The sequence below is a fragment of the Bison bison genome, unplaced genomic scaffold, assembly GCF_000754665.1.
Source record: "Bison bison bison isolate TAMUID 2011002044 unplaced genomic scaffold, Bison_UMD1.0 scf7180017864325, whole genome shotgun sequence".
Taxonomy (NCBI): domain Eukaryota; kingdom Metazoa; phylum Chordata; class Mammalia; order Artiodactyla; family Bovidae; genus Bison; species Bison bison.
This window is the reverse complement of record NW_011494897.1, coordinates 10,076,569-10,091,470: the sequence shown is the minus strand read 5'-3', so window position 1 is coordinate 10,091,470 and position 14,902 is coordinate 10,076,569. Positions and strand designations below refer to the sequence as shown.

Sequence of the window (14,902 nt, the reverse complement as noted above, 5' to 3'; positions counted from 1 at the left end):
TCTGTTGTCTTTACTTTTGATTTTTGAGGTTTCTATTGATAAATCCTTTAGCTCAGAGATTCTTCCCTCAGATCTGTTGACTAATGAACCCATCAGAGGCAGTTTTCTTTTCCATTGTGTTTTTTTTTTTTTTTTTCCTATAGCATTTTTTCCCGTTCTTTCTTGGATTTTCTTCTCTCTACTTAACTTGTGTATCGGTTTTTATATATTAATTTATCCATTAGAGCTCTTACTGTATTAATTATAGTAATTTTAAATTTTTGATCTGATTAATTCCAGCATCCTTGCCATGTCTTGTTCTGGTGCTTGCTCTGTCTCATCAGATTGTGTCTTGTGCCTTTTGTATTCCTTGTAACTTTTTCTTGGTAGGTGAATGTGATTGATGGGTAAAAGGAACTGCTAGAAACAGGTCTTGAGTAATGTGATGATGAGGTGTGGAGAAAGGGAAATGTCCTATTATCCTTCGTTTGGTCATTTTTTATAGAGTTTATGCCTTTGGACTGCAAAATTCATAAAGTGTCTCAGATTTTTCCTCCCTCACACCTGGAATTGGACAAGATGGCTAGAAAGGGCTGCTGCTGCTGCTGCTGCTGCTGCTAAGTCACTTCAGTCTTGTCCAACTCTGTGCGACCCCATAGACGGCAGCCCACCAGACTCCTCTGTCCCTGGGATTCTCCAGGCAAGAACACTGGAGTGGGTTGCCATTTCCTCCTCCAATTGCATGAAAGTGAAAAGTGAAAGTGAAGTCGCTTGGTTGTGTCCGACTCTTTGCAACCCTTTGGACGGTAGCCTACCAGGCTCCTCCATCCATGGGATTCTCCAGGCAAGAGTACTGGAGTGGGATGCCATTGCCTTCTCTGAGAAAGGGCTAGAATCAGGTATTTCCCTTCCCCTAGGTCACTCAGGCTGAGATAATCCTATAGAAAGTTAACCTCTGATTATCTAGCTTTCTCTGAGGCAGAGGAGAGCAGAGTGTTCTAGAGTATTTCAAAATGGTTTCTTTTCTATCCCACTGTGGAAAGCAAGAGGATATTATTCTTAAATATTTACTGTAGGAAGCTGGTTGAGTTCCTTGAAGTAAATCTCAAAAAAATGGTGGAAAGTCTTCTTACAACGGGATCTCTCTGTTATCTTTAATTCCCAAACTTTCCACACACACACGTGTGTTTGTCACTAAGTTGTAGCTGACTCTTTTTGTGATCCCATAGATTGTAGCACATCAGGCTCCTGTGTCCATGGGATTTTCCAAGCAAGAATACTGGAGTTGGTAGCCATTCTCTTCTCCAGGATATCTTCCCAACCCAGGGATCAAACCCAGGCCTCCCCACTGCAGGCAGATTCTTTTCTGTCTGAGCCGCCACCAGGGAAGCCCTTCCACACATTTGCTGTCAACAATTTGTCAGTGGAAATTCAGGTGTTCTTACCTTAGCACTGATTCCTATGATTGTTTCAACATGAATTTCTGCTTTGTACTGTGACTCCCTGTATTCCCTGTCTGTCTTTCCAATCTTGGAGCAGCAGTTTGTTTCCTTATTATGGATGTAAGAAGACTTGTGGATTTTTCCATCTGTTTTACTTGTTATGAGGAGGGAATGGCAACTTCCAAGCTCCTTATGTGCAGAACTGGAAACCAGAGATCATATGGATTTCTTCCTTTATTCTGCATATTGAGTTATTTGTTGGAATACAGTTATGTATTCCAACAAATAATCCTTAATGTTAATGTCAGTTAACATTTTTGATAAAGAGATAGTAAAATGAATGTTTTGATATAAAAATCTATACAAAAATGTATATATATATTTGAAAAAATATTAGTTTTTATATTAAATGAGAAAACTTGTTAAGACATAAAAATGCAATATTAGACAAATATGGTTGATGTCCTCTATTTTAGTCTTATTCTCAACAAAATTTTTCTTCTATTTTTAAAAATTTTTAGTTTTGAAGTTTATTTTTCATTAGGGAATAATTGCTTTGCAATGTTGTGTTGGTTTCTGCTGTACAACATGGATCAGCCATAAGTATACATAGGCCCCCTGCCTCTTGAACCCCGTCTCATCCCTCTAGGTTGTCACAGAACACCGTGTTGTGCTTCCTGTGCTACACAGCAACTTCCCACTAGCTAGCTGTTTTACATACGGTCATGTGTGTTTTCTGTGCTCCTCTCTCAATTAGCCCCACCCTCTCTTTCCACTGTGGTGTCCACAAGTCTGTTCTCTCTCTGTATCTTTATTCTTGCCATGCAAATAGGCTCATCAATACCACTGTAAAGTGTGTGAGGTGATTAAAGATTAGAAGGATTATTTATGGAAGAAGGGGCATTTGACTTGCATTATACAGTAGAGTGTCTCTGAGGGAAATGTGAAAAAATGCGGTACACCTTAAAAATTGTAGGCAGTATCTGGTAGTGTAGTTCATCTGGATATAGATACCAATAACCAATTTCATTGGTCCTCCCACACCAACCCCCATGTAGATGTTTTTATTCACTGTAATATAGGTTAGCAGGATCCTCTCTTAAATGTTAACACTTCTTTTGTATTATATGGCTAAGATGTAAGATTGTAGAGGAGACAACTGAATGCAGAAGGAATATTAGGTTTTCTGTTTGGGCATAACTCTTTGTAAATGAGTTACATTATACTTATCTATTGTTCCATATATATGATGAATGGCAATATGAAATTATTCAAAAACTTTTGATATACTCTAACTTTGGAACCAATTGAATATAATATTTTTAAAGAAAAAATGGTTGTAAACAATAAAACATATGAAAATTTGATGCTATGAATAAACAGTGGCCCCGAATAGGAATTACTCCTAATCACAACCATTTTCAAGTCTGGTAAAAAGTTGAAAGCAAACATGTAATCAGGGAAAGCAATTGTTTCTCTCGGTTTTTCAATTTATTTCACTGCTTGAATTTCCAACATAAACACGTATTAATTTTGCTATTAAAAATAACAGGTTGGAACAAACAAGAATCCTGCTATTCCATGTTCTTATCAAATGATCAATAAATAGTCTAGAAATGACAAGTCATTGTAATAGAAAATAGACACATTCTTGTCTTTTTTTTTTTTGAGTTTAAGAGGTGAAAATATTCCCCCCTCTTAAGTTTAGATAAAGTTTCCAGGAATATTAAAACTTTAAAAAAATGTGCATTTACAGATTTGCAATAAGAGATATACTATTCATACAATTATACATTTTATTGAGTTGCTGATAAATAATTAGTTCAGTCAAAATGATGAACTAATTTTTTTTTTCCATTTGAAGAAAGTGTGGAGTAATAGCAGTTTCACAGAGCTATTTATGGTATATGTGTATGTATAATTTTACAAAGTGCATATGCATTTTCTATCACTTTTTCCATTCAATGTGGATAAAGTTTTTCTCATACAAGCATACTTATCTGAGACTCATTAGTTGTCTTCTATACTCGAGTTAAGTCAACTTTTTCTATTTTCAGTGTAGTTGCTGTTCTATCCTTTTCTGTGCAATCAAACTGCCTATTTTTTTTTTTCTATATCATTGTCTCAGGTTTAGTCTTAAGGATTATTCTTAATATATTGTGCTTGATTTTCACATTGATGTGATTTGTAAAATTTGTGCATAGCCTCATTTAAGGGTGCGGTTGATCCCCTGGAGAAGGGAATGGCCACCCGGTCCAGGATTCTCGCCTGGAGAATTCCATAGCCAGAGAAGCCTTGTGGGCAACATACCATGGGGTTGCAAAGAGTCATACATGACTAAAACTTGATTTAGGATTATATAAAATATAGACACTCTTTTTCTCTTTTCAAAGAAAAATGTTAATATGCAGCACTGATGTCAGAAAAAAATATTACAATTTTACAGTCTTAGAAGTAGGCTGTGAATGATTCCAAAAAGTTTACCCCAGGGCTATTATTGTGCCTCTGCCTTTCAGTAGTAAACACTTTCACACACCTTACACACACCTTACACTTGCTGTGCAATCATTACTCTCCTTCAGGCCCATGATAAGCACATAGCATTTGTTATCTCATGTTTCTTCACAAACTCTTCAGACTGTAAGAAAATTTTAACTATTTCACTGGACAGAAACTTGAAACTTGGATCCAGTAAGTGGTGGAGTTCTAATGATGATCAGAAATATTTTAAAGATATAATGTGATAATTTTATTAATAAAACAACAGACTCTCTAATAATACTGTTTTCCTTTAAGAATGTGATGTGTTTTTTGTTTGATTACTCTTTTTTGTTCCACTTTTTTTTCCCTTGTTTTAACTTTTTTCTGTTCTTGTTTTTTTGCTTGAGATTCAAGCAAATCTGATTCTTATTGAATTAATTTTATAAATTCAATTCATTTTTGTGACATGGTGCTGATATTACCTTTCGGATATGTAAGACCCAGAAAATGATCAAAAATAACAAAGCCTGCTTATTTCCAAATGAATTACTGATGCCATTTTATTTTAACCTAAATAAAGTTGAATTTATATTATTATTTATTTAATTCCAAGTCATCCCTTTTAATAAGAAGGTTATTTATTTTCTTTTATTCTCTGTAAACTTCTCTGATTGTGAAAATGATGGATGGTAGTTTAATGAAACGAAACAGAAACAATATAGGAAAAGTTGAAATGAAAACATGGTCATATTTTTACTTAATACTTTTAATATCCTCTCTGAATTTTAACAATGTATTTAAGAACAGTTTACGCCAGTTGTCAATTAGAGAAGAGCACATTCGTTACAGTGTGAAGACAGATTTTTGCTAAATATCAGTACATTTTGAAAAGTTTTGATTTTACAGCTGGGCAAGTCATAGTTTCCGTTCTTGTACACAAAATACCCCTCTTCAGCTTCCCAGCCCCTTAATTTTCCTCATGATATTCAGATAAAACCACAAATCAATGTAACACCTCAGAAAGGATATCATTTTTGTGTCCTAAAATCTATTTTCCTTTGTTTCAGCATCCTCTCACCAAGAGATAATTGATTAAAAGAAAAACATGTTTTTTACTCTGCATGTCATTTCTAAAAACACTGAAGGCTATCAGTACTGGGTTATTGTTAGTCTTCATCATTTTTATGTTTAGCTATTGAATTTAGCTTCCTTTGTTGCATTACATATGGAGACCTCTAAGTCAGATGCTCATCTGCCCGCTGATAAACAGAGTTGAAATCATTTGTGGCACAACTACAGAATTCATTTTTAGAAAGTTAGCATCTTTATACAAATGTTTATACATTAAGTTAGTTTTTATTACTCTCTTTTCATTTGTATTCCTTTCATTAGCATTGGAAATATAAAATATTATAGACACATTTGTTAGATTGACATCTAGGGTTCTTAAAAAATAGTACAATTGGAAAAACAGATTTGAAACCTTGAACATGCTAGAGTTTTTGAACTTTATATTAAGTCAAACAATGATTAGTGAAATTGGTTATGAATGATAAAGTATAAAATAAAATTATAAATAGGAATGTGCAATATTTTTATTATTGTATACTCTAGAGGTGCAGGAATAAAATGATTGCTAGAAATAGAGGTAGTACCTGGGAAATCCCATGGACAGATAAGCCTGGCAGGCTACCATCCATGGGGTCACAAAGAGTTGGACATGACTGAGCAACTGAACACACACACAGAGATATTCAAATATTCTGAAAAATTGTGAGACTGTTATTTAAATCCCCTGTATTTATTCTCAAGAACATAGTAATTGAATTAGGAATTGTCTGCAATGAGATAAAATAATCCTGTTTATCCTCTTTCAACAATTAGCTGTCTAGGATTGCATACCAATTTCTAAGATCTCATATGTCAATGAGAATATTTATTTAGAAAGTTTCCTTAAAATGGCAATATTAGAGTTTGTATTAATGTGGTATGTATGTTTTTGTGTGTGTGTTGGGGGGGGGAATAAACTACCCGATAGAACAAGATGAAGATTTATATTATCTCAAATTCTAAATGGTCTTCCCAGGTGGCTCAGTGATAAAGAATTAGCTTGCCAGTGCAGGAGATGAGTTCGATCCCTTGATTGGGAAGATCCCCTGGAGAAGGAAATGGTAACCTACTCCAGTATTCTTGCCTGGGAAATCCCAGAGACAGAAAATTCTGTTATTCTATGTTATGATTCATTTATATTTAATATTATTTATACACACATGCATATGTACATGGCTGTATATGACACATCAACATCAGAAATTATTCTCCTAAAGAAAATAAGGAATATTCAATGTCACCACTGGAGAGCAGCAGTAGAGGAGAACACAAGTGTATGTGGTGTTAGAGAAAGAGTAAACCACATCCCCCGTGGTTGCTGTGTGCTCATAGCCAATCTGGGCTATTCTAAAGGACTTGCTGTTTAGAAAATGTGATAGAACTGTCATAACACAATTATGCATTCTCTCCATGCACCTGAGGTGGCATGTCCATGCTGCCCTGTCTTTATCACCTATGTGTTTTTGACTCCCAAAATAGTGATTCCATGTTTGACATAGCTTCCAAGAAATATACTACGTTGTCATTTCTTCTATCAGTGTTGTTCAAGTCAGAGTCAAAATGGTCAAAATCAGGCTTCCTTACCTGCTCTTCACAATGGAGTTTCTTTGCCTTATATTTTAATGTTATCACTTAGTCTAGAAATTTCATTCTCAATGTTTCATAATCTTATTAGTTCTAGTTTTTCAAAACCCATCTTCTTCAGATAAATCATATTGCCACTGTCCCACTCAGGCCTTCATCATCTTAATAATGGCATTAATGTCTTCCTAGGTTTGACTTTCCCCTCACACTGTCCTCTTGTTTTTTTCTAGTATTAATACCTGTGGGTTTACACAAGAGCATGATTTGTTCTGCAAATACTTCAGTAAACAAATAAGCAATATCCCTTGTGCTTGGTGGAGCTTGCATTCTAATGAGAGGTATTGACAATAATCATGATAAATGAGTAAATTATACGGCATGTTATAAGCTAAAAACTACTGTGGAAAAGATAGAACAAGGTAAGGAGCAGAGGAAATAATAGTTGGAAGAAGGAAATGTGGGAAGGTATGTTCATTTAACACTGGTTAGTCCAAGTGATCTGGAAAGAGATACATTTGAGTAGATATGAAGAAAGTGAAGGAATAAGCTCACAAATATTTTGAGGAAGAGAATTTCAGATACAGGAACAGCAAGTCAAAAATCATGAGATAGGAGAAGAGCCTAGCGTGTTCTGGGGACAGCAAAGAAGCCGTTGTGCTTGGGATGGAGTAAATGACGAAGAGAAGGAGAGAGAGAAGTTAGAGAGGTATTGGGGAGCTTGAAAATAGAGCATTTTTTTAGTTATAGCAAAGAGCTCTGGCTTTCACTCTGAGCGAGGTGGGAAGCCATTGTGTGGCTGTGGACTGTGAAATGAAATGAGATCAACAATGTTTTGCAAACCTTTCTGGTTGTTGAGAGTATCTTTTTAAAACCCCAAAGTGATTATAATACTCCTCTACTTTAAAATATGTTTGTATTTTTAAAAAAATATCCTCAGGATAAATTTCTAGTCTGGTATAATCACTTAAACATCTCATCTGATACTTTTCATCCCACAATACCCATGGGGGGGAAAATCACTCTATGTGATTCCATAATTAAGTGCTAAGGCTGGACTCTGCAAACCATAACTTTATACAAATATGAAGTAATACAAGTGGGAATCATTAGGGACTACTTTGTGTAGGTGTTTAAACACAAGGTCAATCTTGAAGGTTAAAAAAAATCAATTTATCTAAAAGGAGAAAGGTGGGATAAGGTGAAGGATGTTGTATAAGCAAAAGCAGAGAATTAACAAAGTCCAACTGGACGGCAAGATTGCCTGCCTGCTGGGAAAAGAGGGGCAGATGGAGGCCAAGCAGAAGAGTTTAAATATTGATACCAGCATAAAAGAGTAGGAAATCGTAGATTTTTAAGTAGAAAAATGAAATAATAAAATCAGTCTTTAGACAGTAGCCTGGAAGATGGTTTTGACTTATTGATGACAGATGAGCAAACAAGAAACTAGTCTCAAATGAGTCAAAACTTGCTTTCCACCTAAAGGAGCAGATGCTCTGTCATATCTTGGTAAATTCAGTCTTGGCAAATTCGGTAACCTTGTATGAGTGATGTTGTTGACTAAGGAGGGCTTCCATTATTTTCTCTGAAGATTGATGTGTGGCCAAAGGGAAGGAAATGGAATTGAAGATAAAGGCATCATTCGTCTTCTTTCTGCTTAGGTGTATTGTTGATGCGTATCAGATCCTAGACCTTTTAGTGATGTTTACTGTCCAATGGATGTGTGAGTGACAACTATTAATAGATTGAATGGAAAGAACGTGGTAAGGTCTGGTACATATAATAAAGCTGATGTTTTGTTCTTCAGGTAACAGAAACACGGACGGGTCCTCTTGGCTGCAGTAACTATGACAACCTAGATTCTGTCAGTTCTGTTCTGGTTCAGAGTCCTGAGAATAAGATTCAGTTGCAAGGTATGTAGCTGAAATTTCATTAATTCTCTATAAGCCTGAATGACAGTTATCCAGTTGTGATTTCTTTCTTCTTCTTCTTTTTTTTAATAAGCTGTGTGTTCAGTACTAGGCTTTTAAAATTCTTATAAAAGGCTCCTAATCTTTAACTGATATAAACATTCTAGACCAGATGAAGAGAATGTCAAAATTCACTTTACTTTTTAAATTAAATAATTGATAAGAATTGAAAACGCATCTTGATAATATTTTGTTCCAGTAATCATTGTCTCAATAAGTAGCAGTTTTCCTTAGCTTTCCTTGAGCTTTAACTTTTTCCTCATGAAAGTGAAAGTGGAAGTTGCTCAGTCGTGTTGGACTCTTTGCAACCCCATGGACTGTGCAGTCCATGGAATTCTCTAGGCCCGAATACAGGAGTGGGTAGCCTTTCCCTTCTCCAGGGCATCTTCCCAACCCAGGGATCGAACAAAAGTCCCCCACCTTGCAGGAGGATTCTTTACCAGCTGAGCCACAGGGGAAGCCCTTTTTCCTCATAGATTCTGATAAGAATTGTAACCATATTTAAGTATACTGTAACGTGAAACTTTGACATTTTAAACATAACTTAATATGATAGTTAAGGCTGCCTTTCTATTCTGACAAATAGATATATACTTAAGAGTATATTAACAAAATATTTATACTTGCATTATTTCTTTTATAAAGATAGATTCATGATAATGGTAATAATTTATCATCTTCTTTCTATTACTGTACTTTGTGAAATAATTCAATAGAGAACTTTTTAAAACTGTAATTTTATTTTATCCCCTAAATGTTTACGCATGTGTATATCACTCTTTCATACAGACAGGGAAACGTTATATATCCACATGTTTAAACATGTACTAGCTGAATAAGTTCAAAAATGCCTTTTTGATGACACATAATCTACATTTAATTCACTGATCAAAGGGGTAATTTTGAGTTGTTCTTCTCTAGTCTACCTTCTTTAATTGCTTAATTTAGAGCTATATTTGCATTATTCAGTTTTACATAAAAATGTTTAACATTTCAGAAATTTATGAGGTTTTCTCTCAATTTTTCCATCTAAAAATTTAAAGGCATCAGGTTATTTAAATTTAACTTAAGTAATAAATAGATTTCATTCAATTTGAATGTACAAACTCACAGAGAAAGTGCTTAAATTTTTAAATTCTAAATGCTATCCAAGTTATTATTGTCAATTTTAGCTTTAAAGTTATTGAAATATTTTCTCTAACTTAAATGGAAGCACAGTCTCTCACTATTACCTATAATTCTTTACTCTTCACCCCTTTTTAAAATGTATTGACTTTCCATCAGAGTATTAATTTTACTAGAAAAAGACAAGGAATTTTTATATCAAATACATTTATTTCAATTGATACAATTTATTTATTAACACTTTTGATTTTTATCTTTGTGAATTAACACTATTGATTTACTGTGTTCGGTATTAAGAATATAATATTTAAACACAAAACTTCTTTTTTTTTAATATAATATTTAAATAATATTTAATTTATTTAAATTTTTAAATAAAATTTAAATAATATATTTAAATATAATATTTAAACACAAAATACAAAACAAATCAGCCTTGGAAAAAATCAGCACAAGGAATAAATGAAGAGACATGCCCCTTTTGTGTAACTATTTTTTCTATTCCCTTCAATTTATGTAAAACAGAAACCTGAATCTCTTTCACCTTTTACTACTTGCTAGGACTAGTTACAACTATATTTGTACCACAGTGCACAAAGTCCCGTGCAAAGATAATACTGTGAAAATCAATATCAAGGCCCTCAATATCCCATGTATTCTTTCTTTCTTAAATTTAATCTGTACTTACAAGTTTCATGTTGATTCACCTATTCAATCTCACCTTTAATATATATTAAATATATACATATATATATATAAATAGTATATAGCAAAAAATAGTAGCCCTTTGCCACTAAAAAGAAAAAAAAGGAATGCAAAACTCTCACCAATTCCAGAATATTACCATGGTACATCTCTTTGAAAAGTATTTATAAAACCCTGGGTCACTATATGTAGCAACTGCAAAAACTGATGTTTCAGAAGAATCTTTTATTAAAGTACTACCATAGGTCTTTGTGTCTTTCATCGTTAGCTGGTTTTATGGATAGATGTGCACAGGTATGGATGATATGTGTGTGTGTGTGAGAGAGAGACCTTGTGTTTTGCTTGTAAGAATGAGGTGAAGCACTAGAATCAGTGTTTGGTCCATTTGGAGATATTGAGTTCAGCTCTATTATTGACCTTCTACTTCTGAAGCTCTGGTCTTATAGAAGAAAAAGAATTGTTCTTGAAGTAGAATTTTACCGGAGCAAAGAAAGCAACGATAAGAATTACTGAGGTACAGCATTAGGCAAAAAATTCAAAACGAATTCCATGACTTAACTATCTATATTAGAATTGACATTCATAAATGAGATGTCAGAGAGATGCATTACACATTAGCACATTGATTTTGACTGAAAACAAATGAAATCAAATGTTGGCTGGCAGTGAGTAAGCTGGATTTGTCTCCTTTCTGTCTGGCTTTGTCAATCAGGTTTCAGAGCAGACACTTTTTTTTTTTAATTGAAAGATCCATATCTACTACTCTGAAATATTGATGAAAATACATTGAATACATATGACAAAATGTAATTCATAGGAAGTATTAGCAAATACATATTGAAATGAATGATATTCCAATTTTTCAACCCACTTAAGAATTTAACATATCAAACAAGGTACATTTGCGTGAAAGGGTAACAGAAGTAATTCAAAGTTATTAAATTTTGGTAGTAATTTTTTGGTAAAGTTCCCAGAAAATGAATGATCCATGTGATTAGGTAACAAATACTTTTCCACATCAGTTGGTTCCTAATGCTTTATTTCAGCAAAATTGGCACGACTGTGTTATCAAATAGATAATAAACGATGGAGCACTATGCAATTATTTTTTGCTTATAATAAAAGTCTGATTATATTGCTTACAAAACTATCCTGTTTCCTATTTTTTATCTATTGATATGTTGGAACATATTTTCTTAGAGCTTGGTGGTGAAGTCACTAAGTCATGTCCGATTCTTGCAACCCCATGATATAGCCCACCAGTCTTCTCTGTCCATGGGATTCTCCAGGCAAGAATACTGGAGTGGGTTGTCATTTCCTTTTTTAGGGTTCTTAGAGCTTACATATATAAAAATTAAAAGAAGGCAAATAATTTACTTTGAAATAATTCATATTAATTTATATTTCTAGAAAAATCCCACAGTAATTAACAAAGCTCTATCAATTCATTAAATCATGCATTTTCAAGGAACAGATAACATATGTCTTTAAAAGTTGTCAATCCTTGTAATACATATAACTATTTAATTGCATATTATCAGTAATCATGATAATTCAAATCATAGTGATTTTTAAAATTATTTTCATTATTAGAAAACTATTTTATGTAATTCATGCTACAAAATTTTGTATTATTTATAAGTTTCAGAAAAACATATATATATTTTCAATCATTGATTTTTATAGTAGAGATATGACTGTGATTAAAAAAAGATGTTTAGTAATAAAATGTAATATATTAGTACAAAAACTTGTAGGACAGTGAAATGAAATGGTGACGTCAAGGAGAGCACACACACACACACACACACACATACACACACATACACATTGCTCATTTATTCTTTTTAAAGGAGAATATTGATGCCAGATTGCTGGGATTAGGTTCCATCAGTACATACAGATATATGATGTAATATTTTTATTTTAAGATATTTATAATATAAGAGATTACCTACTTTTGATCTATTTAATGTATGATAAAAATTTTAGATGTCAACTTCATCACATTCAAGGGAGTCCTTAGTTTTTCACCCTCTTCATATTCCTTTAGGTAGGACATGAGCTATTTTTTGTTCAGTCACTCAGGTGTGTCTGTCTCTTTGTGACCCCATGGACTGCAGCATGCTGGGATTCCCTGACCTTCACCATCTCCCAGAGCTTGCTCAAACTCATGCCCATTGAGACATGAGCTATACAGCACTGAGGATCTCTGGTCAGCTGATCATTTTCACAATTGTCTATCTTACTAGACTTTATGTTTGTGTGATGCAAATTAGAACTTTATTCATCTCCCAGGAATTTATTAAATTTCTTAAATTTTTATTTGCCAAATATTGCTTCTTTCTTTCTCTACTTTCATCATGAAGTTCCAATTAACTGTGTTTTTAGATAATTTAGTTATGACCTATGTGTCTTTTCTTTTGGAAGAAAAGTTATATCCAACCTAGACAGCATATTAAAAAGTGGAGATAATACTTTGCCAACAAAGGTCTGTCTAGTCAAAGCTATGGTTTTTCCAGTAGTCATGTGTGGATGTGAGAGTTGGACTATAAAGAAATCTGAGCGCTGAAGAATTGATGCTTTTGAACTGTGGTGTTGGGGAAGACTCTTGAAAGTACCTTGGACTGCAAGGAGATACAACCAGTCCATCCTAAAGGAAATCAGTCTTGAATATTCGTTGGGAGGACTGATGCTGAAGCTGAAACTCCAATACTTTGGCCACCTGAAGCAAAGGACTGACTCTTGTTTTGAAAAGACCGTGATGCTGGGAAAGATTGAAGACAGGAGGAGAAGGGAATGGCAGGGGATGAGATGGTTGGATGGCATCACTGACTCAATGGATCTGAGTTTGAGTGGACTCCGGGAGTTGATGGACAGGGAGACCTGATGTGCTGCAGTCCACGGGATTGCAAAGAGTCAGACATGACTGAGCGACAGAACTGTGTCCTTTCTACTCTTTTCTGTTCTTTATATCCATTTGCCATTTTAGTATTCTGTGTTCAATATTTTTTATGACATATACCAGTTTGCTGTTTATCCTTTCAGCTGTGTCTAGTCTGCTATTAAATCTATTATTGGTAACTCCTATATGTATGTGTGCGTGTGTTTGTATGTATGTATATATACTTTATTTGCAGAATTTCCATTTGGTTATAATTTTTAGTTTCCAATTCTTTGTCAAAATTGTCTACAGTGTTTGTTTAATTCTTTATTGGGTGACTGAAATTAATTTACAGTTCATTTTTGATAAACTGTTCTTTCTTATTTATATGCTCATTATTTTTATTAAATTTTGATGCTGTGCTTTACAAAAATAATTTCAAATTCTTGATGTTTTCTTTCTCCAGAGAAGGTTTACTTTGATTTGCAGTAGCATTTCAATCCATTTTAATTGACTTCTTTGAAAGTATGCTTTAAACCTATGAAATCTAATTTTTTGTTTAATTACTGCTTGAGTATATAGCCCTTATGTATTTCTACAAATCTGGAGCAATTTACTATCTTTATCATGACTGGCTCTAAACTTCAGTTTTTGATTTGCTAACTGGACAAAACTCTAAGACAAAAGCTGTGTGGTCTGCACCTCAGGGATCCTTTTCTTGTCATGGTAGTTCTAGACATCCTCACTTTTATTGGACTTGGATCCTTTTGAACAGATTTTTAGAAGTTGAATTATAGTTTATTTACAATGCCATGTTAGTTTCAAGTGTACAGGAAAGTGATTTTGTGCCATATGTATATACATATATATGTGTATATATGTAAGAATCTCTCTGCACATACTTTTTAGATTATTTTGCATTATAAGATATTGATTATAGTTCCCTGCACTATATAGTATAGACAGATTATTTTAATATGCCTTCTATATTTTCTAGTTGTTCCTAGTGAGAAGTTTGGTTGAAAAAAACTGGTCCTCCAATACTGGACATGGTTATATTTTACTCAATGGGTTTTCAGCTTGTAACACTTGCCCTGCCTCACATGCTTACTTTCACAATATCCCCTAGGCTCAGAACTCTTCTTCCTTAGCTTTGTCTCACAATCGAGGAGGCTTTCTAATAATGGTTTCATCAGTATTTTTACTCTGTTGGTTCTGTACATTAACAAAATGTCTGTAGGACGGCCTTCAATCCCTCTGAGTTGTCTGTTAAAACAGTCCAAATTTTCTCTCTAGGTATTAATTATTGTTTACATTAATGATCTGGTTGTAAAGTTAAAGAGTTTTGAGTGGTCTGACTGTAAATCTCTTTTCCAAAAAAAATTGTTATTTTTAGTATGGTTTTACAGAATATCAGTTTCCTTTCTTTAGACAGATAGATAGATATAAAGCAGAGATAACATGCAACAGAAATCCTTGCATGTCTAAAGCTAAACTCATCATTTTCTGCCATCAGTCTTTCCTTCTCAAATTACTTTTCCACCCTTTTCTATTTCTGCTAAGGCACTATCATTTTTACAGATTGAAAATTATACTGTAACTACTTGGTTTATAACATTTTAAGT

The 14,902-nt window shown here is 33.7% G+C and overlaps 1 protein-coding gene across 2 annotated transcripts in view; it reads left to right on the top strand.

Moving 5' to 3' along the window:
- BRINP3 (bone morphogenetic protein/retinoic acid inducible neural-specific 3) overlaps positions 1 to 14,902 on the top strand; it is a 497,054-nt gene that overhangs the window by 315,529 nt on the left and 166,623 nt on the right. For both annotated transcript variants that reach the window (XM_010853296.1, XM_010853297.1), the window contains exon 5: positions 8,401 to 8,506. In XM_010853296.1, coding sequence (XP_010851598.1) covers positions 8,401 to 8,506 — 106 coding nt within the window. The remainder of the gene's footprint in view (positions 1 to 8,400; positions 8,507 to 14,902) is intronic.